Source organism: Pongo abelii, chromosome 4 (genome assembly GCF_028885655.2).
Source record: "Pongo abelii isolate AG06213 chromosome 4, NHGRI_mPonAbe1-v2.0_pri, whole genome shotgun sequence".
Classification (NCBI taxonomy): Eukaryota; Metazoa; Chordata; class Mammalia; order Primates; family Hominidae; genus Pongo; species Pongo abelii.
The window spans coordinates 149353463-149379432 of record NC_071989.2 but is presented as its reverse complement, the minus strand read 5'-3'; the positions used below and the strand labels follow the sequence as shown (position 1 = coordinate 149379432).

General features: G+C 40.6%; 1 protein-coding gene across 17 annotated transcripts in view; it reads right to left on the bottom strand.

Moving 5' to 3' along the window:
• Positions 1-4973: 4973 nt before the first annotated feature.
• PCDHA5 (protocadherin alpha 5) overlaps positions 4974-25970 on the bottom strand; it is a 219670-nt gene continuing 198673 nt past the window's right edge. For 12 of the 17 annotated variants that reach the window (XM_024246718.3, XM_024246714.3, XM_024246720.3 and 9 more), the window contains exon 4: positions 4974-7700. In XM_024246718.3, the coding sequence (XP_024102486.3) occupies positions 7390-7700 (311 nt within the window). In that variant the 3' untranslated portion in view covers positions 4974-7389. 17 annotated transcript variants of the gene reach the window in all.

Here is a 25970-nt window from a genome sequence, read left to right as displayed (position 1 = left end):
AAATTTGTGTCCTTATAATAAATCATCCTTTTTAGCTTAAACTAGATGGTGTTGGTTTCTTTAACTCATAATCCAAGAATCTATTTTAAAATGCACATCTCTGTCAGCAAAAATGGTCTCATTCCATAGCCCCTTGGCCCTATCATTCCAAATCTATGCAAAGAAAGTACCTGAATGATCCTAATTTTATTTGTTTAGCCTGTACAAGGCTTCCTCCCCATCCTATAAGCATCCCCAGGAAAAATCTAGCACTGCCTATCCCAGCTACTGATCCCAAGTATATGGACCACCCACCTATGTCCTAGAACTGACTTACCAGATATCTGGTTGGGCTCTAAGCTAGCATACCACTGTGAAAAGTGTGAAAGGAAGGATAGGTCTTCCAGACTCCAAGATTTCTGAAAAATTGATCATAGGCTTGAGAAGGACCAAGAGGAAGGTGATCTGGAAAGCTACAGCAATTGGGAAGAAATGTGTGCTGTGTCTGGCTGATGAATTCTATTAGCCATAGAGAATGGAATAAACCTGATTTAGGATTGCAGTTCTTTCTTTTTTCTTTCTTTCTTTTTTTTCTTTGAGACAGTGTATTGCTCTGTAACCCAGGCTGGAGTACAGTGATGTGACTGATTATAGCTCACTGCAATCTCAAACTCCTGGGCTTAAGCAATCCTTCTGCCTCAGCCTCCGAAAGTGTTGGGATTACAGGCATTAGCCACTGAACCCAGACTGGAATTATGTCTTGAAAGGCTGATTTAAGGGATAAAATAGTATCAATAATTTCATAAGGAAGATTTCCTGAAGTTTATAGCCAGATGGTTTTATAACTGAGATTTTTTAAATACATGAATGGCTGCTTGATTTTTGGCTGTCTTGGATTCATTACTTAATAAGCAATTTGTTTTTCTTAAAATGAAATAAGCTCCACTGGTACAAAGTTAATATGTCTACCCTCAGGTAACATGTAACAACCTAGAAAAAAGTTAGACTGCTTTCTACCCAATGTTCAACCAGATTTTATTAAAATATCACAGGTCTAAGCAAGTATTTGAATTGTCTTTGAGACTTCCTCTTTCATACATACATTTCAATCTGTGATTGAATGGAGAAGTCTTTGGATGAAATGAAGCTCCCATGAAATTATTCTGGATAAGTAAATGAAGACATATCTTTCTAACATTTTTCTGTTTTTCTTGTGAATGTCTGTCTCTGTTTTTCACCATTCATCTACAAATAGAGCCACAATTCATCGTTGAATACTAGAAATGAGTGAATTCCCGTAAAGGAATGTGATTATTGTGGAGGGAGTCACATAAAGTTCATAATAGTCTTTCAAACGTCCTTTTTGTAATACACCTAGACCAGGTTTTATAAAGCTCAGGTGCTAAATTTATCATTGCGAACAAGTGCTATTTTTGGTTTTGAGTAGCAAAAATCTGGAAAAATTAAATGCATTATGACATTATGATCTGCCCATTATGTGGAATTTATACAGGAATTAAAAAGAGTGATGTAGAGATGAACTGAAAAAAATCTTCATGTTATTGTAAATTAAAAAAAAAATCTACAGGGCAACAAGCATGGCATCATTTTGTTTTTATATAAAAAAGAAAACAGACTGGGCACAGTGGCTCATGCCTGTAATCCTAGCACTTTGGGAGGCCGAGGCAGGCAGATCACCTGAGGTCAGGAGTTTGAGACCAGCCTGGCCAACATAGTGAAACCCTGTCTCTACTAAAAATACAAAAGAAATTATCTGGGCCTGGTGGCACCATGCCTGTAGTCCCAGCTACTTGGGAGGCTGAGGCAGGAGAATCGCTTGAACCCGGGAGGCAGAGGTTGCAGTGAGCTGAGATTGCACCACTGCACTCTAGCCTAGGCAACAGAGTGAGATCCTGTCTCAAAGAAAAAAAAGGAAAACAATTATTTTTAAAACTATGTGTATGTGATATAAATGTGTGTGTATAGAGAAAAATGCAGAGAAACACATTTGTAATTGTTAAAATTGGATACCCATGTAAGAGAGAATTGAAAGAAGATGGTGAGGAGATTAATAATTTTTCTTTATATATCTCTGGTTTATTTGATTTATTTTAAAGAACACATATTACCTTTTATAATAAAAAATCAATGTCACATAAAACTAAATAAAGTAAGTCTAGTGAAAGCAAACCCTAAAATGAGAAGTGTTGTGTCGGTCCCCCATATGTTTATGCTTTGGGTGCCAATTGTTTTAGCTCTGCTCTAAGACCAGCTACTGTCTGAGTGGTTGTCTGACTTGCTCATGTTCTTTGTGGATTGATGATCCCCAAGTCACCTGACAATTGTGTAACCTAACAAAATGCTGGACTTTATGTTTTTCACTACCTACTCTTTCTTATTTCTTTATGCAAACTAGACTCCATATTATGAAAGTAAATTTACTAGTGTCCAGCTCAGAGGAGTGCAAGTTCAAAGACAAGGTGATAGACTTTATTAGGCAAAAAACTTTTAAGATTTCATACGTCAGCAGGCATTTCCCCATGGATCAACCCAAGAGAAAATGGGACCCAGCAAACATTTTACCTGACTGATTATAACAAAAAGGTGGCTATGTACCACTCTTAGGCACAATTTCAAAGGGAGGACAGCACCATGCTCATTTGCTAAAGCCCCCTCCTGGTTACAATAAGAACCTCTGTGTATGTGCATGTGAGTGTGTGAGCATGTGTGCGTGTACGTGTGTGCATGTGCGTGTACGTGCGTGTGTGTGCATATGACTGTGCGTGCGCATGTGTGCGTGTGTGCGCGCGCGCGTGTGTGTGTGTGCATAAAGCCAGAAGAAATTTCTCAGGTTGCAAGTTGTGTCCTGCCAGCCAACAGTCAAGGTAATTTTGGGGGAAATAATACAATCAGCTTTTTCTACAAGGAAAGGAAGCACATGAAAATATGATGAAATAGGGTCAAAGAGTGGCCAACTTTCCATTTTCATTTCCATTTCCTGGAAAAGCTCCAAGGACAGAAAGTCTTGAGGAACTGTATCTGTAGTTTTGTTTGTTTACTTGTTTTATTGTATCTCTTAATGTTTGCATGGTTTTTAAATCTAGATTTAACAGTAAAATTGCATTAGTGTTTGGTCAGTTACATTTGTACTTTAGATTGGGGTTTATAACTTAAACATAATGTTTATAATTTAAACATAAAATACATTAACATGAGATCCTGGCACTTACAATCTTACCTAGGAGCCTAAAATTCAAAGCCAAGGTTCTAGACAGTCATTGGAGAATCTCATCCTTTAAAATTAAATAAATGGCAATATTTCTAAAGAGTGAATCCTGCACTCTGTATATGTGAAACTTATATCAAGTAGCCTGGCCCTTGAGAGACATGCACCTGTCTTGTCCCTTATTGCCTGTGAAATCCCAGGCAAGTCTGTGGGTAATTTGGCATTTCTGTTTTGCCCATCTGCCGAAAGAAGTTGTTGGAGGTGACTCTTCTCTTTCTCTCTCAAGCTGTTGTACTTCAAACCCTTTGGTTTCTGGCTTTCAGATCACCAATAATTGAGGTGAAATAGCTGCAAACAGACTGGCCACTTGACTACTTACAGATTTGATTATTATTATGATAGAAATAGGTAAGGAGTTATGAAACTGACTTTACTTATTTTCCTCCTGGGGTGAGCAAAAAAGCGGAGGAGTAAATAAAATATTTTTATTGCCAAGTCTATGTTGATTTATTTGGCCATCCCTCATTCACATTTTAGTCAGTAGGAAAAGTTCCCTGGGTCTAATAGCTAAATCTCTGAAAAGGGGGTGAGGAAATGTAAGAAAAGGATTAATAAATAATAATATTTATCAAGTACTATGGTGTGCCAGACCTGCTAAAACCTTTTAAGATTACCTCACAAATCTATAAGGTCTGTATTATAATTATTACCAGTTTAGAGATGACTGAAAAACTGAGAGAAGTAGTGGTTTGCCCCAAGTTCCCCATCTAGTTAGTGGCACAGCTATACCAGTTTATTTATAGAGTCCCTATAAATCCCAGTTAGCCTGGGACAGTCCCAGTTTACATCTTGAATCCTGAAGTAATAATGAATGGTGTCTCCTGCTCCATTTCAAAAGTGGACTATACAAATTATATGGTCACTCTATCTCAAGGTTTCTCAATCTTGGTTTGAGACATTGACATGTTGGGCTGTAAGATCCTTTGTTATAGGGGGCTGTCCTATGCATTGCCAGGTGTTTCACAGCATCGTTGCCCTCTACCCAGTAGATGCCAGTAGCACCCTCCACTTCAAGTAAAAGTAATGAAAAGCAACAATGACTTCAGACATTGCCAAATGTCCCCAGGAGGGCAAAATTGCTCCTAACTGAGAACCTACAGCATCTAAAGTTTATATTTATACAAATTTAACTACAAAAGGACAAAACAATCTATTTGTTACAGCTGAACCTATGCAGTAGAGAGGCTGGCATACCCCCTGTACTCAATAAAAGTTATTTATTTTTGTAGAGATGGGATCTCGCTATGCTGCCCAGGCTGATCTTGAACTCCTGGCCTCAAGCCATCCTCTGGCCTTGGCCTTCCAAAGTTCTGAGATTACAGGCACAAGCCACTATCCCTGACCTAAAAGTTCATTTCTTTGGGGTGTCACTTGGCTTTCCAATTGTAGAGAGGTGCAAGGGCTAAACAACTAATGAAAAAGATGCCTTGAAGGGCTCTTGTGATAAAAATTGGTTTGCTGCAATTCTTATTACAGAAAACTGAAATAGTGTAACTACAAAGTGACGCAGCAACCTCCTGGCTGCCCATTCTAATGATATGAAGTTTGAATCTTGATTCCATTGGGGCTTTTGCCTTAGTAATGGACATAAAAGCTAACGTGATAAGAGAGTGTTACAGTGAGTTTCATACTGCAGCAATCTTCTTCAGTATTAATTGCTTATCAGTGTTCTATTTCCTCCTATTCTTATACTTAGAAATGACCACCATTTCTTTCATACCACCATTTTCATTTATTAGCAATAACAGAGGAAATACCAATAGCACCAATTCAAAATGAATCCACATGACGTGTTTTATCCTTACAGCTGTAATAACTAGTAACTAACATGGATTGGAAAGCACTTCGCAAATGTAAAAAGTGCTGTACAGATACATTATAATTATCATCATTAATAAATTAGCCCGATTCTCCTTGTTCAAAAGGCACGTAAGGTCAGATACATGGGCTTCAGTGGGGCAAAATGATCACAACCTACAATGTAGCAATGGTTCACATGTGTTGGCAACAAGTTTTACCCCATGCAATCCTGCAGAGCTGAAGTTACACACCCTTCAAAATATGGGAGAATGAAGCTAAAAGTAGACAAGACAGTTTTTTTTTTAATTTAATGCTTTTTTTAAATAACAGACTCCTACCTCTTTTATATTAATGCCTAAATAGATAATATAATTAATCAAACTTCTAAATTGTACATTATAACAAATTAAAATGTCTTATTTAAGGTGACAGCAAATTTTGTTACTTTCTATGAGCTGATATTTCAGATACCATTAGAATTTCAAAGCATTCTGCAACTTCAAAGAGGTCAGATTGGTAAAATTTGTGCTTGCACACCCTCATGGAATATTGTCAGTATTCATTCCAAAATTGTTACTAGAACAAAACAGCTTTATCCATTCCCTTGCCAGCAGAAGTCTTGGCAAGAGATGGCTCTTGGCTGGACCATAAATAAAATTCCTTGAATCACCAGTATCTTGATTTAAGAAAGAAATTTTACTGTGTCTTTCATACACAAAAGCTGATTAACAATGGTTAAAAAAACACTACTCCACTTTTTCACAGGTGTACAAAAGGAAATATAATGGAATTACATTCAACAATAAAGCTTAAAGTTCACTCTAGGTAATAGTTGCATTAACATTCACATACACAAGCACAGAGTAAGTATATTTCAGGAGTCTTATCATAGCATACAGCATACATATGGGAGATTGATTTCAGGTAACATCATAGGTGTTAGTAAGATTAGCAATTCAGAGTGTTATAGAAAAGGAAAACTAAACCAAAGAGAAGGTGTAGGCTAGCACACCAAGACAAGTCACAGAATTAGTAGATTGAAAAATCTGCTCACTGTATGAGAAAACAATATTTTTCTTCAATTTTTGGGTCTTGATATATAGTTGGTTAGAGAAGGTTGTGTATCAAAGTGCACATAATTGTTTCTTAGAAAAGAGAGAGAGAGAGAGAGAGACAGAGATCATTTTATTTAGTAATACATGCAAGAGGCAGCCCCAGAGTGACCTGAAAGAGTAAAGCTGTGATTGGCAGGTGGCCGATATAATACAGATGTTTCAGGCAATTCTCTTAAAGCACTTCTGTAGCAGCAATGATCATTTAAATGGCTGTAGACTGAATTCTCTTTTGAGGAGAGTTTAGGGGAATTGTATTCATATTTCTCTTTAAAGATTTATAGCTATAGACTTTCTGTTTTTTTAAAATAAATCTATGAAACAACAAACAGCGAAAGGTGAGGTGTCGGGGTTTTCTTTTGCTTTTGCATAAGTATTGGAAAAGGATCTGGCCTTTTCATAAACATTGTGTGCAAAAGAATTTTTAATAAAGTGAGCACAGGACATGTATAGGAAACACATCAGATCTGCTTCTGTTTCCCAGGGTGGTTCTCTGTTAAAACACTGAACTGTTGGCTTGCAGGTATGATGCAGATTTTAGGTATAATGACATCACAGCCAACAGACTTTAGGGTCTCCTAAAGCCTTGTCAGTGGGGGTAGTTTTGTCTCCTAGGGGGTGGCCGCCACCTCTTGAGTTGTAAGATTTAGAAAGTCTGGTCCCTTTAAGTTTACACTTCCCCTCCACACTGATAACTTCCGCTGTTTATTTGTCTTTGTTTTCTTGCCTTCTTTGTACCAATTAGTCTAAGCTGGCTCGTCTCAGCCAATATCTGGCACTCGCATACCCGTGGTAGCCACACATACCCAGTGGCCACAAACACCCAAGCTGCTCAATCTCAAAACTTTTCAGCCTGCCCTGCAAGTGTCATCAAGACAGGATCCCCGGAGCACAGGACAGAGAGTCCAACCTCTCACTGGCGGGGCTGGGAAGCCTCTCCTTTGCGGCGGAGGAGAAAGGAAACTTGGGTCTGCTTTTTAGGTTCTGAAAACAAGCCAGAGTGGAGAGAAAGAGTTAACACCAGACTTAGTAAAGCTTTTACGACAAAACCTGTTAAATGCGTTCTAGACAGACACAGGGAACTTTCTGCAGATTTCTGAGGTCTCTAAGAGGGCTCATGTAGATAGGAAAAAGGAGCAGGGAATTGCTACATGGGAGAGATTTGCCATTATTACAAAAACTGGCTAAGTGGCTTGTTTCCATTTGAGGACCTCACTGGTCACTGTTGTCAGTCGTGCTGTTCCCTTTCTCTTTTTTCTCCTGGGTCTTGTTACCCTTCTTCTTTTTCTTCTTTTTCTTGGTCTCCTCCTTTTTGCCGAAGGTTATGAAGTCACTTTTGTCAATTTGGCTGTTAGTAGGCTCCTGCCGGATGGAGATGATTGCAGGAGATCCTGGGATAATGAATTTGTCTGGCAACTCACCGGGACCGGATTGTTTGGGGTTGCCTGGTCCGTATTTAAAGGTCCAGCTGTTGCTGTTGACACCCGCACCGACCGGAGGGGACACTTCTCCTGCCTCTGGTTCTGAAAGACAAAACATTACAAATCATTAACAGGGTCAACACATGCTCTTGATGCCACACTGCTGGTAGAGTACAGGAGTACTGCATAGGCAGGCTGAGCCTCCCCAAAAAATCATGAGTTGTTTGTTCAAGTCTGAGAGCAAGGCAAGTGTTTACTTATTTATTTATTTGTTTAATTTTTTTGAGACAGGATTTCCCTCTGTCACCCAGGCTGAAATGCAGTAACTGCAGCCTCGACCTCCTGTGCTCAATCAATCCTCCCATCTTAGCCTCCCAAGTAGCTGGAACTACAGGCACAAGCTACCATGCCAGGCTAACTTTTTAAAAAATTTTTTATAGAAATGGGATCTCACTATGTTGCCCATGCTGGTCTCAAACACTGAAGCTCAAGAGATTCTCCCACCTTGGCCTCCCAAAGTGTTGGAATTATAGACATGAGCTACCACACCCAGCCAAGGCCAGTATTTACAGACAAGCAAGAGGGCAGGTTTTTTTCACCAGGATACCAAGAATCTAGTTTCATAGTAACATACATTTGGTTCTTTGTGAAGAATTTCCTAAAGAATACAGTTGTGATTATCTTGACTGGGAATGGGATGGGAAATATACAGGCTAAAGGCAAAATATGCTCCTTTTAGTGTCTAGATTAAACTTTGGCTATAACTGTATTAGGATGTCTATTTTGTCCAAAACAAGAAAAATTAGTTGAATAAATTATTTGATCTTAATTTTATTGTAATAACATTGAAGGGCGGTGAGATGCAGCATGGAAGAGATGGGAATACACAGTGTAAGAGGATGGAATCCTGTTGTAAATTGAGCCTATTTGTTTAGATAAAACACTGGGAGCCAATTTTACTTTCCAAGCCAAGTTCCTTCCCTCAATGTGCTCACAGTCTAGTTGGACATACACTCAAGCAACTAGAAACCAACTTAATACATGCAATAACTAAAGTATATGTAAAGTATTGTGGGACTCCAGAAGAAGAAATTGTTAATTATACTTGAGAAAGTTAATGGGGTTCCAGAGGAGGTGAAATCTGCCCTGAGTCTTGGGAAAATGATTATGCATCCACAGGCGTTTTCAACAGAAGACATTCCCAAGAGTCTGATTGGAAGACACACCATAAAGTATACCAGTGACTTCTAGAAGAGTAGAAGTCAGAGCCGGAAAGGAAGGGTAATGGTCTGTCTGGGCAAAGTGATCCCAGTGGCCATGACATTGGAACTCTGACATCATAGCAATGTTTATGTATCTAACACTGCTCCTTTGGTTGACACGTGAAAAGCTCCATCAAATAAACTGTTTATGTTCAATTACAGTTTAGGGTTGTGTACAACTGCTATTTCAATTTCCTATTACTTCTCAGTCTCCTCTAATTTCGTGTCCCTAAGCAGTAATTTTCTAACATAACTCATGTCAAGTTCATTATATTACTTCTACAATCAATGGTCACATTTTAGTCCTCATCTTATCAAACCTCTCAGCAGCATTTGTCATCCCCTTCTTGAAACACTTAATTCTCATGAGTTCTTTGTCATGTAGGAGAAAAACCCTAATAAGTTCTTAGATGGACTGGACCCCTGTTACAAAAGGCAGATTAACAAGAAAAAAAAGCAAACAGAAGTTTATTAACATGTATATTTCATATATACATGACAGACACCCAGAGAATGAGCAGTTCTCAAAAAGGTGGCTTAGAATTCCAGCTTATATAGCATCTTCAACAAAGAACAATAAATTTTTAAAGAAGTGTAAGACAAAAGAAAAGACCTTTAAGGACTTTGAGTCTCTAATGGGTAGCTACTTGGGGGAAGGCAAATGAATGGCAGACAAAGGCTAATTTGTAAAGCAGTACCATTTCCAGGCCAATAAGAGTCCAAAGTTATCTTCAGTGGTTAACCTTTGTTCTCCCTGGTGGTGGGAGGCAGAGGAGGGAGGTGGAAGCAGGATAACTTTTGTCTTTGTAAATTTATGTTCTTTTAGGCAAATACAGGGAAGGCAGAAGACCTCTCCTGTATCTGCTTCTTTTATTATTATTATTATTATTATTGTTATTATTATTATTATTTTAATTTGAGATAGAGCCTTGCTCTGTTGCCCAGGCTGGAGTGCAGTGGCGAGATATCAGCTCACTGCAGTCTCTGCCTCCTGGGTTCAAGTAATTCTCGTGCCTCAGCCTCCTGAGTAGCTGGGACTACCGGCACATGCCACCATGCCCGGCTAATTTTTTTTTTTTTTTTTGTATTTTAGTAGAGATGGGGTTTCATCATGTTGCCCAGGCTGGTCTCGAACTCCTGAGTTCAGGCAATCTGGCCCACTTCAGCCTCCCAAAATGCTAAGATTACAGGCATGAGCCCACTGCACCCGGCCTGTATCTGCTTCTTTTAACTTGCCTTCAGCTCAACAATCCTTATTTTGGGACAGCATATTTTGGCCCCCACCATCAAAACATTCTCCTGACTTTTCTCTCTGGCTGTTCTTTGTCAGTTTCCTTTGTCAGTTTCTTTGTCAGTCTCCTCATCTGTGTGTTGAAGCTTCCTTGGGTTTGGCCCTAGACTCTCTTCTCTATTTTCTCTTCACTCTCTCCTTTTGGGATCTCAGCCATATCCATAGATATAAATACCATATGAATAAGCTGATGAGATGCAGACTTATATTTTAAGCCCACATCTCTCTGTGCTCCAATCTCATGTATAACTGCCTATCTGGTATCCCCAGTTGGAAATCTCATGGGCATCCCAAACTGAAGAAATCTGAAATCAAACTCTTGATTCCTCGAATCTATTCCTTTCTAAATCTTTCCAGTTTCAGTAAATTACACCCCATTTATCCCATTTCTCAAGCCAGAAAGTTCAAAGCTAATTATTCATTTTTCTCTATTCTATTCTTCATTCTCCATTTATAATACATCATCAAGACCTGTCATTTCTGCCTCCTAAATATATCTTGACTCTGTCCTCTTCTCCCAATTTTCACTGCCACCACTCTTTCAGGACACCATCATCTCTTATATGAATTGCAGCAATAGTCTCCTTATTCAGTCTGCTTCCACTTTTGCTTCTCTCCAACCCTCCACACAGTAGCCAGAGTCATCTTTATTTCTTAAAGTCTCTCTTTAAAAATTGATGTATAACAGTCAGGCGCGGTGGCTCACACATGTAATCCTGGCACTTTGGGAGGCCGAGACGGGCAGATCTCGAGGTCAGGAGATTGAGACCATCCTGGCTAACACAGTGAAACCCCGTCTCTACTAAAAAATAGAAAAAAATTAGCCGGGCATGGTGGTGGGCGCCTGTAGTCCCAGCTACTCAGGAGGCTGAGGCAGGAGAATGGTGTGAACCCAGGAGGTGGAGCCTGCAGTGAGCTGAGATCGTGCCACTGCAGTCCAACCTGGGCGACAGAGCAAGACTCCGTCTTAAAAAATAAAAAAAATAAAAAATAAAAAATTGAGGCATAACATACATATAGCAAACTCTTTTAAAAATATAAATCAGATTCCACTCCTCTGCTTAAGCTTTCTACTGCCTTGAGAAAAAAACAAAACAAAACAAAAAACTTACCATGATATATAAGTCCCTTCAATAATCTGATTTTTATTTCTTCTCCACTCTCATCTACAAATCTCCCTCTTACGATCATACTCCATCCATACAGGCCTTCTTTCAGATCCTCAAGTACTCTTTGGAGTTGTTTTTTGTTGTTGTTTGTTAAGAAATAGGTTCTCACTCTGTCAACCAGGCTGAAGTGCAGTGGTGCAATCATTGCTTGCTGTAACCTCAAACTCCTGGACTCAAATGACCCTCCTGTCTCAGCCTCCCAAGTGGCTGGGACTACAGGCCACCATACCTGGCTCCTTGGAGTTGTTTTTACCTCAAGATCTTTACACATCTGGTTTGCTTTTGTCTTGAATGATCTCTCATCCATTCTTAGCATGACTCCTCATTCTTCAAGTCTGCATTAAATGTTAAATGTAACCTCCTCGGAAAGGCATTCTATGACATTCCTAGCCAAGCAGCACCCCCTTAGCCTATTATTCTCTATCACTGTAAGATTCACAAAAGTAAAAAATATATCTGTTTATTCACCAATGTATAACCAGTGCCTAGCACAATTCCTGGCCCATAACAGGTGTTTAGTAAATACTCGCTGGATGAATGAATGAAAGGACTGATGTGAGAAGTGAAAGTGGTACCCACTCTTTAGCAGACCAAACAACTCTCCAGTGAGGCACTTTTGGGGTCCCTAAAGACAATGAGGTAATGCATGTAAAGTGCTAAGCTTGATCCTTAGCACAATGCAAGAATTCAGTAAATGGTATCACATATGGGCAATTATATATAATGCAGCTCTTGGGGCTTAGGAGGCCAAGATAAAGATACTGCAAATTTACAGCAGGCAGTGAGGAGAGGGGGCAAGAAATTTTCTTCTCTCTTCCAAACCCTTTTCCTTACACCATGCTTCCCCTCGCAGAGCTGGCACAATAGCACTTTAGGGATGAGAAACAAATTTTTTCTCTGAGACTAATGTCTTTGATCTACCTAAGTTAATCAAATCTGCAATTGAGCTCAGCCAGAATCTGCCTGTTTACCTTTAAAATACAGGTCCTGTCTCTAAGAGACTGAGACAAAAGAGAGAAATGTATTTAAAAGCCTCTGATTCGGCGCCTAAAACTGGGTTTCAGCACCACTCCACAGTCCTTTAGCTGCCCTCAGAGCCCAAAATGGAAATTTTTCTTCAACCATAACCAGGACTCTGCATGATGCCTAAGCACTGTCATCTGGAGATGCAGAACACAGAGATATCTTCATCTTGCAGAGTTAAAGGACATTAATGGCTGTGTGTATTGGCAGAGGGAGCCCCTCACAGCAGGACTGCCAAGAGTTAATCCACCTTAACATGTCACTGAGCTTCCTGGTTCTATATGACTCAGCCTAAACTCCAGGAGGCAGAGATCTAGTCAGGTGCCTCCTCCACATGTCTAGCTTCCGCAGAGCAGAACAAGGTGTGGTCTCTCCAGTCCCTTACAGACCACTGTGCCTCACCTGTTCTGGTTGTATAAACAAACATCTCTGAGAGCTCAGCAGCATGTAGACTGACTCATTCCAGTAAAACAAAGCTTAAGGATCTGACAAACACTGACTGACCTCCTAATGTGAATTCCTTTTGGCTAAGAGCACTCAAGACACTTGGCTGGCTTTGCCTACAAAATGTCATGCCTTTAGGACAGAATCAAGGAGATACTCCCTTTTGAAGAAGATGAAAATGGAAGAAGCACATTTCTACCCCTAACCCCAACCGGGGCCAGTATCAGCAAATGATCAATCAAGGAAATGTTTCTTCTTTCAGTGCTGCCTCCTTTCCCTTCTAGGATCTCCGGCAAGTCCCCTGCCTTATGCTCCCAGGGTCCTAGCTCACCCTCAGGCAAAGACAAGACTGAGGATGCAGTCAAGACCCAAATGAATGGGCCTGTTAAGAAGCTAGAAGGAGGATTTCAGACACATATAAATCTGGTAGGGGTCTGAATCTTCAGGCAGAGCCCTTCCCAGACTACAGATTACAACCCAATAGGATTTAAAAGTTTATTTAACAGAGTACGACCATAATTATACAAAATATGGTTTTGCTTTTTTATTGGATTAGCCGATGTCTTCACAATGGGTAGGGATACATTTTAAAATCAGAACAACATATATTTTAATAAAAGCGTACAGATCTTCACTTCTACTTTAAAAACTGCCGTCTGGGGCCAGGAATGGTGGCTCACATCTAAAATCCGAGCACTTTGGGAGTCTGAGGCAGGTGGATCACTTGAAGCCAGGAGTTCAAGACCAGCCTAGGGAACATGGTGAAACTCCATCTCTACTAAAACTATAAAAATTAGCGAGACTGTGGTGGTGCACACCTGTAATTTCATCTACTTGGGAGGCTGAGGCATAAGAATCACTTGAACCCGGGAAGTGGAGGTTTCAGTGAGCTGAGATGGCACCACTGCACTCCAGCCTGGGTGACAGAGCAAACAAACAAAAAAACCCTGCCCTCTGGAAGTAGCTGGCCACTTCATGTAATCCTATAATCCAATTTGGGCACTTCCCTTAGGCACTGCCCAGGAATCTTTTTGGCAAAATTTCCAGCTTTCCTCTTTCATGCTAAACTAACCCTAGCTGCCTGAGTTGATGGAGTTGAGCCTCAGGGACTAGGAATGATCAGGTCAGAGGCTTTGCCAAGGCAAATGCCAGGAAAGGGCCAGAAGATTGTGAAGCAAATGCCAGGCCTGTTAAACTCACCCTCATCCGCATTTGGAACTGTTCCGTTAAGGCCAGGAGGGCTTTTCTGATTTACACTGACTTTCCCTAATAGAAGAACATAAACTCATTTTGACCAAGGATACTATTTTCAGGAAAGCTCTCAGAGGGGCATGTGCTGGAGGGTGTTGGAGGATGTTCACTTTTCTTTTCTTATCTTCTCTTCATCTTGCTTTGTTCTCTTTCTGTTCTTGAGGACTTGCCCTGGTTCTCTCACTAGTGCATAGTCCTGGGCCATTTACATAAATACCTCTGAGCCTCAGTTTCCTCATCCATAAAATGGAGATGATCCCCTTCCTGTCTGCATCACAGGGTTGTCGATGTAGTTAACATTTACTGTACCCTTCCTATGTGCGTGCAACAGAGTTAAATCTGCACGCCATATAGGCTTTGGTCCTGACAAGAGCCCTATGAAGTAGGTATTTCTAGTATCTCTGTCTGTGTTATGTGTCTGTTTTATAGATGAGGGGACTAAGTACTAATGGTCACATGGTCACTAACTGGTGGAGCCTGGGACTCACATCTAGGGAGTCTGACTCCAGCTAGGAGACTCAGATCCTGAGCTGTATAACAAGGTCATCCTTTGAAAACCCTAAAGCGTTATACAAATGTGCCAATTATTATGGTTATTGCCTGTTTTGTTACTACTATTTGGGAGGCACAGAGATGCCAGCAGGAGCCCTAAGCCAGAATGAGTTGAAAGGAGTGGAGGTGGGGGAAGGGGTGCGGATGCAGCCCGGCCTCCAGGTTTCGGCCCCGCCCCTTTGCTCCCCATTCATCCCTTTGTTACCAGCTCTGGGATTTCAGTGCTGAGGTTAATAAAGAGCTTCCAGAAAACCCATCATTTTGATTAAAGCCGGGGACTATCTTGCCAGACAGCACTCTGGAGCCTGCCTACCGCCCACTCTGCTAAGTCAGTGCAGCCGGCAAAGGCTATTAAATGATTACAGCCGTTTCCGGCCCAGCCCCTGGACTGCTCGTTCTTTGGCGCGGGCGGCTGCTGCTGCCTCTGAATGCCCAGGAAAGAGTCAGGGCACCGAAGGCTGTGCAGATTCTGTGTTTGCAAGTGAACTTCCAGGCTTTCCGCGCAGAGACACCCCGCCTCTCCCTCCTCCTTATTTCCGCTCGCCACCCAAGTCAGCCACTGCAGTCTTTTTCAAGCAGCCCCGATTTCTTTGCTCCTTCTTGGCTTTGGGCATCAATTTAATCAACCTCTCTCTCTGTCTCCTTCTCTGTCAGAATTTGGCCGATTGTAGAATGATAGTATATACTCAGGCTGACCAAAAGGCAAAAACCATCCGCCATCAACCACTGAAACAGCCCAGGTTGTAAAATATGTCAAGCTCCTTCCCCGCCCCCTATTTCGCCATCTGTGGGGTTTGTTGGACCGACTGGACAAGCTCCGCCTTCTCCCACACCTTCACCCCCAACCCCCGCCAGTCCTTTATGAATTGGGCAAACCTAATCTGAGTAATCACAGCCCACAAAACACAGGAGAATCGTGGTCTGAAACCCAAATCCTGTCCAGGATCAGAGAGAGAGAGAGGAAGCTAAGCCCACCTGGGCTAGCATTTCCAGCACTTCCCCGCTGCTGCTTAGTCCTTCAATTGACAGTGGAAAGACTTTTCCATGGAAACAAGGGAATGTAAAAATATACTCCCTGTTCTCTGTAGGATCTTAGACTCTGTAATCAGAATAGCAGGCTTAAACCTGGCTACATCATGTAAATTATGGTGATGTTTGGCAAATTATTTCATATCTCTGGGCCTCAGTTTTCATCCGTAAAAAAAAGATCTTAAGAGTGCCCGCCCCATAGGGTTGTTATAGATTAAATGTAACTATCCTTATACAGCACATAGCATAAGTGCATGGTGCAAAGTAAAAACTCATTAAATTTTACTTATTAAGATCAGAGCAACAGAAGATTCATTTGTTTAAGGACTATTGATTGCTTATTATGGATTAGACAGTTTATTGGGTATTTTGCATGTATTTAATTTTAAATGATTTAATTACAATTAATTAAAGCTATTATTATAAGTGTATTTATCTAAATACATATTTAAAGCATATTTATTTTATAAAAAAGGAATCTGAAGGCTTAAATTACAGCAAGATAATTTGTCCTAAATCACACAGGATTTTTTTTTTTTTTTAGAGAGCGTCTATATCTGTTGCCCAGGTTGGAGTACAATGGTGAGGTCATGGCTGACTGCCTGCCTGGATCTCCTATACTCAAGTGATCCTCCCACCTCAGCCTTCTGAGTAGCTAGGACTACAGGTGTGCGCCACTATGCCTGGCTAAGATTTTTTTTTTTTTTAATATATAGAGATAGGGGCTAGGCACAGTGGTTCATGCCTGTAATCCCAGCACTTTGGGAGGCAGAGGCAGGTGGATCACCTGAGGTCAGGAGTTCGAGACCAGCCTGCTCAACATGGTGAAACCCTGTCTCTACTAAAAATACAAAAATTAGCTGGGCATGGTGGCAGGCACCTGTAATCCCAGCTACTCGGGAGTTTGAGGCAGGAGAATGACTTGAACCCTGGAGAAGGAGGTTGCAGTGAGCCGAGATCTTACCATTGCACTCCAGCTTGGGTGACAAGAGCAAAACTGTCTCAAAAAAAAAAAAAAAATATATATATATATATATATATACACACAGAGAGAGAGAGAAAGAGAGAGAGATAGGGCCTTGCCGTGTTGCCCAAGCTGGTCTTGAACTCCTGGCCTCAGGCAATCTTCCCACCTCTGCCTCCCCAAAGTGCTAGGTTCACAGGTGTCAGCCACCACATTCAGCCCCACACAGGGATTTGATAATGAAGGTGAAAAACTATTCTCACATTGACTCCTTGGCTCAATAATCAAATAGTTTTTGTTTGTTTTGTTTACTTCTTGTGAAGCCTTGGGGATGAGGGAAGAGACAGAGTTAAGCTCCATTCACAGGCCTAGCATTGTGATCTATGGAGCAGCTGGGAGAGTGGTGTGTGTGTGATTGGATTTCAGGCTTAGCAATGGGGAGGCCAATCTAATACCACTCCCCAGAGGCTGCTAGAGCTGCCACTCCTGGGTATTTCACCCTCTTTGGGTGGAATGAGTTGAGCTGGAAGAAGATTTTTTGGCTGTTTGGTGTCCCAAGCTACAGCTGGGCTAATTTTCAGTAATCTTGGAGCGGAAGAGATAAATACACTTGGCATATTTTTAAAGCCACAGCTCTTGCTTTGTGCCCAAAATAACTCTGCCATTTCTAGGTTAAGAGTATAAAGACATCATGTGCTGTGAACCCAGATTCAAACATTGGAATGGCTGGTCTCCGTAGTTAGCTAAAAAAAATCACATTTCTTCTTTCTGTGAGCCCCCCGCAACCCAGCAGGGCTCAGGCTGCACAGTTTTCTCTACCTTGTTTCCTGGTTGCTAAGGGCCCCCAGGATGTAGGGAAGGCAATTTCCCTTTATAGTCTCTTCTCAAAATACCCCCTCTTCAGTTGGCTGTCATATCCAGGGGGTAACAAAATGCTTAAAATGTAGGTTCTTGGGTAACATAGACTTGAGTTGGAATCTGCTTCTCCACTTATTCGTTGAACTTTGAGCAAGGTACTTGGCCTCTTAGCTCCCATTCTTTCATATGCAAAACAAAGGTAACAATAACCATCTAATGGGATTGTGAACATTAAAAAGAGACAAGGCTTATAAATCACACAGATCAATGTCTGTCATGCAGAAATTCTGAAATAAAGAATGGGTATTATTACTATGCAATATTCCTTTACTAATCCAACTCCCACTTTAACCATCTATTCTCAAATGTAATACTTCCAGAAATTCTCTTTTCCAAGGACCCTCTCCCCATCAGGCTCTGCTCCTCCTAGGGGATTGAAGACTTATGGCTGTGACATTTTCCAGCTTAGAAATGGTTGCTAGGTTACTCTCCATAGCCCTCTGAAGGAGGAAGTGAAGGAGACTGCTTAGGCATGGTGGAAAGCACACTGGACGAAGTATCAAAAGTCTTGGGTTCAAATCTCAGCTCCAGCATTCTGCTTTCTACTATTTTCTTTTTTTTTTATTTTTTTTATTTTTTTATTTATTTTATTTTTATTTATTTATTATTATTATTATTATTATTATTATTATTATTATACTTTAGGCTCTATGGTACATGTGCGCAATGTGCAGGTAAGTTACATATGTATACATGTGCCATGCTGGTGCGCTGCACCCACCAACTCGTCATCTAGCATTAGGTATATCTCCCAATGCTATCCCTCCCCCCTCCCCCCACCCCACAACAGTCCAGCCATAAAAAATGATGAGTTCACGTCCTTTGTAGGGACATGGATGAAATTGGAAATCATCATTCTCAGTAAACTATCGCAAGAACAAAAAACCAAACACCGCATATTCTCACTCATAGGTGGGAATTGAACAATGAGAACACATGGACACAGGAAGGGGAACATCACGCTTTCTACTATTTTCTAGGATACTATTTGATTAACATTGACTTACAGTTTCTTCATCTGTAAAATGGATATAATAGCTACCTCCCAGAGGCATTGTTATTTATTCAACTAAACTTATTATTTACAAGGCCAGGCACATGGCTCACGCCAGTAATCCAGCACTTTGGGAGGCCAAGGCAGGCCGATCACCTGAGGTCAGGGGTTCGAGACCAGCCTGACCAACATAGTGAAACTCTGTCTCTACTAAAAATCCAAAATTGGCCTAGTGTGGTGGCGCAAGCTTATAATCCCAGCTACTTGGGAGGCTGAGGCAGGAGAATCGTTTGAACCCAGGAGGCAGAGGTTGCAGTGAGCTGAGATTGTGCCATTGCACTCCAGCCTGGGCAACAAGAGCAAAACTCCATCTCAAAAATAAAAAAAAACAAAACAAAACTTATTTACAATAAATTAGACATTAAATTAGGAATTAGGGATATAAATATGAATAATATTAGGACAAGTACCCTGTTCTCAAGGAGTTACAGCACAGTGGGAGGACAAGACAAGTAAATGAATAAATACAATAATAGTGTTAAAGGATAAACAAGGTAGATAAGCTCTGGCATAAAGATGGCATTAAACTTTCTAGAGACGGTGTGTGCAGTGGTTAAGAGCACAGACTCAGAAGTCAAACAATCCTGCTTCAGATCCTGGTGCCCTTACTAAATGTGTGATCTTATTTAATCCTGTCAGTTTTCTTAGCAGTAAAATGAGTATAATAATGCACAAATTTCTGGGTGTGGTTATACAGATTAAAGGAGTTAATACTCGTAAAGTGCTTAGAATAATACTTGGCACATGGCTTAACTGTTCAGTACAGGTTAGCTATTATGATTCACAAGTAAATTTTCTCCTGTTTGCTCTAGCATTTTCAACTGCGGAGGCTAAGTCTGTTGATGACGATGTCACTGAGTTCAGTGACATATAGCACTAGCTCGAGGTGGGGATGGAAGGCTCAGAGGGAAGTATGTAACAAGTGCAGTCCAACCACAGTTAAGTGAATGCCAATTTGCCAATTTGATATTTTTATATCCTATGACTCTGTAATTCTACTTCTGGAAATTTATCCTGTATAAATACTAGCAAGCGTGCATAAGAAATATGTATAAGAATGTATATTGCATTGTTTAGAAAACATAGATACCAACAGGAAATTGGACAAACTATAATATAGGTATACAACATAGTACTATACCCTTACTCAAGAAGATTGTGGCAAATCTATATGCACTGACATAGAAAGGTGTTTGTTAACACACACACACACACACACACACACACAAGCTGTATAATACTATATATTGCATTATCCCATTTTGCTTTTTGAAAATCTCTATATAGTCATGCACCCCATAATCATGTTTCAGTCAACAACGGACCACACATATGACAGTTGTCCTATAAGATTATAATAATGTATTTTTATTGTACTTTTTCTGTGTTTAGGTATGTTGAGATACACAAATACTTATCATTGTGTAACAATTGCCTACAGTATTCAGTATAGTAACATGATGTACAGGTTTGTAGCCTAGGAGAAATAGGCCATATGATACAGCCTAAGTGTGTAGTATGCTATATCATCTAGGTTTATGTAAGTACATTCTATGATATTTGTACAATGAAAAAACTGCCTAACGACGCATTTCTCAGTGTATCCCCATTGTTAAGTGATGCAAGAAATATTTGGAAGAGTGAACTCTAAAGTAAACATGGAAGTTGGATGGTAATGATAGTTTCAATAATGATGTCAATATAGTTTCATCAATTGTAATGAATGTACCACTCTGGGCAGGATGTCACTGTGGCGGGGGTGTGGAGGCATTGTGTACGTGGGAGAGCAGGAGTGCATGAGAACTCTGCACTTTCTACTCAACTTTGCTGTGAACCTAAAACTGCTCTAAAAAGTAAAGTTGATTAATTTCAAAAAAATATTGGAGGATACACACAAAATTGTTAACAGTGGTTGCTTCATCAAAGGGGAGTGGGATTGAGGGAAATAAATATTTCTATGCAAACAATGCTATATTTTTTAATACTTACTTCAACAATGCAATTCTATTTAAAAATACATTAATTTAAAATGTAGACATATAAAGAATTCTGGAGATGCATGCTAAATTATTGGTAGTGGTTACTTTTGGAAAGCATGATTGGATGTAGGGAGTGAGGCACTACTCATTTTATTTTAGTCCTGCACAGATATAATTTGTTATGACTTTTGTTTCTTCTGTAATTAAATCAAAGAGAGACAGGTTCAGAAGAATACTAGCCCAACATGGTTCAAAAACTAGCCTGGACCCAGGATTAACTACATAATTTGCAGGAACCAGTGAAATTTGCCAAATGAAAATGGGGGGAGGAGGCCCTTGTTAACAAATTATCAAGAACTTCAAGACAGTGACAGCATAATATCAAAACACACAGGGCCTTTCTAAATGCTGGGCCCCAAGAAGCCAGACTTGCCCGGGCCTGAGCACTACTGGGTTCCTCCCTTAGCACCACAACTTGATACTGACTATTCCCAAAGGTTTCACACTGCCTGCCCCACCTGAAACTCTATGAGGCATTATTTCACCCAACAACAAAATGGCTTCTGACTTTGGTTGGGTTTTCAAACTTTTCTTCTCTACCCTCCCCCCTTACTTTGTTACAATCTGTGCTTCTTAAAATTTGGCAGCAATCCCAGGCTCTGTGTTGCTGTGTCACTTCTCAGCCTTGAGCAACCATTTCTAGACAAGTAGTGATATCCCTGCATTGAGGGTATAAAATGGAGGTGCCGTCAGCACATTGCAGTATAAGAAAGGCAAGATAACGGGAGAATCCTCTACCCCACCCTGCACACTTCCATACCATTCCATGTAATCTAGCAAAAACATCTTGAATCCTCTTTACTGTGTGCCAAGCACTGTGTTAAGTGCTAGGAGCATTAAATTGAGTAGTAATAGTTCTGACGACATTTTTGAGTGGCTACCATGAACTAAGCATGGTTCTAAGCATTTTGCATGTATTATGTCATTTAATACTTACAACAGCCTATGGTCTCTCCTCTTTTACACATTGATAAATCTGAAGCACAGGTTGCACAATTATTAAGTGATACGATAGAAATGTGAGGCACTGTGCAATGCCAGGCTATCTCCCTTCAGAAACTAACATGAGACAAATTTTAAACCTGCCCTTCACTCTCCACATTTTCTCAGACATGATATACCAAATCCACCAGGATTACCTAAGAACATTTCCAAGGCCAGCCCTTTTTTTAACAATTAAAAAAATGCTGCATTTACTTCCCTTTTCGATTCTCCTTTTCTAAACACTCCAAAGTTTCCAATATTTGGTTTGGGAGAAGAAAAACACTAAGTTAAAAACTCATAGCTCATCTTGACATATTATTCAGTACAGTGATCGCCCCTTATTTGAGGTTTGATTTCTGAGGCTTCAGTTACCCACAGTCAACCTTAGTCTGAAAATATTAAATGAAAAATTTCAAAAATAAACAATTCACAAGTTTTAAATTGCAAGCTGTTCTGAGTAATGTGATGAAATCTCGAGCCATCCCGCTTTATCCTGCCCAGTACATGAATCATCCCTCTGCCTGGCCTATCCATGCCGTCTACACTACTCACCTGTTAGTTCACTTAGAAAGTGTCTTGTTATCCGATTGGCTGTTTTGGTATCAAAGGGCTTGTATTCACCCTTATTTTACTTAATACTGGCCCCAAAGCACAAGAGTATTGTGCCTAATTTATAAATTAAACTTTATCACAGGTGCGCCTATGAAAGAACATAATGTATATAAAGGTCAGTACTAAATGAGGTTTCAGGCATCCACTGAGGGTCTTGGAATGTATCTCCACAGATAAGTTTGGATTGCTGTAGGTTGATTTTTTAAAATTCAGTAGAGTTAAGGAAACTTAAAAGAATCTTCTTTCCTAAATATAAACAAACCAACTAACCTTCTAGTGGCTCTCCATGGCCAACAAATGAAACTACAAATTATTTAGCAGGACGTTTAAAGTCCTACAAAATCTGATTCCAGTCTACAGTTCTGATCTCATTTCCTAACATCTCTTTATTCTACCACATCTGTCAAATGCACTCATCTTATTAACCCAGACTACACAATTCAGTTTTTTTGTTTTTCGTTTTTGTATACACGCATTGTTTCCTTTGCCTGGAATTCTCTTCCTCTCCACATCCTACTTGCCATCCTGCAATACCCAGTATTTTTAATTTTTTTTTGAGACAGGGTCTCATTCTGTCACCCAGGCTGGAGTGCAGTAGTGTGATCTCAGCTCACTGCAACCTCCGCCTTCCAGGTTCAAGCGACTCTTGTGCCTCAGCCTCCCAAGTAGCTGAGACTACAAGTGCATGCCACCACACCTGGCTAATTTTATATTTTTTTGTAGAGATGGGGTTTTGCCATGTTGCCCAGGCTGTTCTCAAACTCCTGGGTTCAGGCAATCCACCCGCCTCAGCCTCCCAAAGTGCTGGGATCACAGGTGTGAGCCACTGCGCCCGGCCTCAATATCCAGTATTAAATGTCAAATAATCTCTGACTTAGTTCCCTGAATTTCCAATTCCATCTTCTGAGGTCCCACAACATCCACTGTTTATGGTTGCTGAGAGTGTTTGGGCCCTATGAAAACAATCTGGGGACTATCTCAAGAAAGGCAGCCCAGCTTACCTTATTTACCTAGGGTTTGAATTGATTATAACATAGACAGACCCTGGGTCCCATTCTGGACCAACAGGCCCTGGTGGTTTGTCCCAGCTTCCTTCCCCTTTGTGGACTCTGCCTATGTAGGGCATTACTGTGGTCCTTATCACATGACAATGTAATATTTCCATCATATTTCTTTACATTTCTGTCTTCACCATTAGATTTATAAGGGCAGGACTATGTTATATTTAATATTATATCTGCATCACCTAGAACAGAGCCTGGCCTGATCTAAGTGCTTAATAAATGTTTGATGATGACTACAGTCATGCATCACTTAACAATGGGGATATGTTCTGAGAAATGCATCACTAGGCATTTTTGTTGTATGGACATCATAGAGTGTACTTACACAAACCTAGATGGCATAGCCTACTACATACCTAGGCTACATGGTATAGCCTATTGCTCTGAGGCTACAAACCTGCACAGCATGTTACTGTACAAAATACTGTGCAACTGTAATATAATGGCAAGTATTTGTGTATCTAAACATAGAAAAGGTACAGTAAAAATATGGTATTACAATCTTATGGGACAGCTGTCACATACGTGGCCCATTGTTGACCAAAGTGTCATTGTTTGGTACATGACTATATATAGAGGGTCCCAACAAAATTCTCTATTGGAGCCAAGCCAAGAAAAGCATCCCTAGAAAGGATACTATATACTTCACTTCTTTCTCTCTCTCTCTGTGTCTCTCTCTCCCCGTGTCTGTGTGTGTGTGTGTGTGTGTGTGTATGTGTGAGAAAGAAAGAAGGAGAATAGGAATGAATAAGGATTTTAAAAGAGAAATGCTGATGATGGTGGTTAATGATGGAGTTTCAGGGACCTGGCTGGGAGGTAGTTTTTGTGAGGATCTTCGTAGTGCCCTTCAAATCACAAACACTTAGAAGGTATTATCCTGGAGGCAAGGTTGTGACCCTGGGCAAGAAAAGACCAAAGAAGCTAATTTATATATCTAAATCCCCAGATTCAGAGAGAACATACCAAAAAGCTAAAGAAATGAGCTTTAGTGAGTTTCCCTCTAAAGAAATTTCCCAAAGGCAAATATTTAGAATTGATTTATACTTGTTGCAACAGAAGGAAATTGATGTGACACTGACCGCTGAATAAACATAGCCCTGCTGACTGCAGACTGCAGGAACAGCAGTTGGATTGACATTTTGATGACACAAGGAGCCCACAGGGGATGCTGGACTCTGGGGAGGCTCTTTCATGGGTCCCATGGCCTAATCATTGTCAGCAGTATAAGGGGTGATTTAATCTCCAGTCAGAGCTGCTGTAAGTATGGAGAAGGCCTAAGCTTTGGAGATATCCAGCTTGTTTAGAATATCAAGGAGGGAGCTAGAGTGAAACTGGTTGTTATACAAAATGTTCCCAAAAAACAAACACATCCTTAGACACATATGGATCCATAAAATTGACCCCGAACCATCCTACCCTCCTATCCCCAACACAGGAAGCATCACAGGAAAAGCAGGTGGGATTTACGAACACTGGCAGGAACATTACCCACCCCTCAACCCCTAACACACACATACACACCAATCAGGCTCTTTCTTCTGTTTTTCAGGGAAGTTCTGGATATAGTCTGCTTTCACTTAGACACAGATGCTAGATGCATACAAGGCAGGCAATATGTGTTGCCCCATCTCCTGGCATCACTTGTGACAGTGACTTTTCCATTAGCTACCATGCCCCAGGATTGAATCCTTACAGATTGGCCTCTGGGTGATCTAAAGAGTACTGTCCTCTGCTGCCTGCTCCCAACTCTTGGAACAATATTCTTAAACCTGGAGCAGAACAATATCTCTAAGTCCAGAACACAATAATGTAGTGGGAACTATTTTTCTCCTCTCTCCACCTTTGCCCACCAAATTTCCACCTTTGCTCTTAGAAAAGGGAATGCCCACCAAAACAATACTCCCATCCTTTGCAGGGATGTGCTAGGAAAAGAACTTTCATTTTTAGCTCTACTTCCTTCCTTACTCTTCCCAGGAAGGCAGAGTAGTTTATCTGATTGGATAGATCACTGAAAGCATGATTTAAATGGATCATGCTTCTTGATTGAGCAAAGTTAGCATCATCAGTCACTGTTCTTCCATGACACATCTCACCTTAATTCTCTCTCTACTCTAGCTCATTCTCTACTGAAATTAACTTACACACACACACACACACACACACACACACACACACACAGCCACCTCTGCCTGAACATGAAAGACCGTGTGGTAGGCAGAATAATGGCCCCACCAAAATGACTGCATCCTAATTTTAGAACTTGTGAATATGTTATGTTACACGGCAAAAGGGATTTTGTGTTAATTTGTTATGGCAGCCCTAGGAAACTAATACAGATTTTGGTATCTGGAAGTGGGGTTCTGCTGTTATAAATGCCTAAAAATGTGGAAGTGGCCTTGAAATTGGGAAATGGGCAGAGTCTAGAAGAATTTTGAAGAGCATGATAGAAAGAGCCTACATTACCTTGAACAGGCTGCTAGTAGCAATATGCATATTAATGGCTCTACTAGAGAGGACTCAGAAAAAAGTGAGGAGCAAACCTAAATTGTCATGAACAGATTGTTATTACAAATATGGCATTAAAGGTGCTGCCAGTGAGGGCTCAGGTAGCAATAAGGAGCCTGTTATTGGAAACTAAAGGAAAGTGGATCCTTGTTATATAGTGGCAAGAACACACCTTGATTTTAGCCCAGTGAAACTCACTGTGGACTTCTGA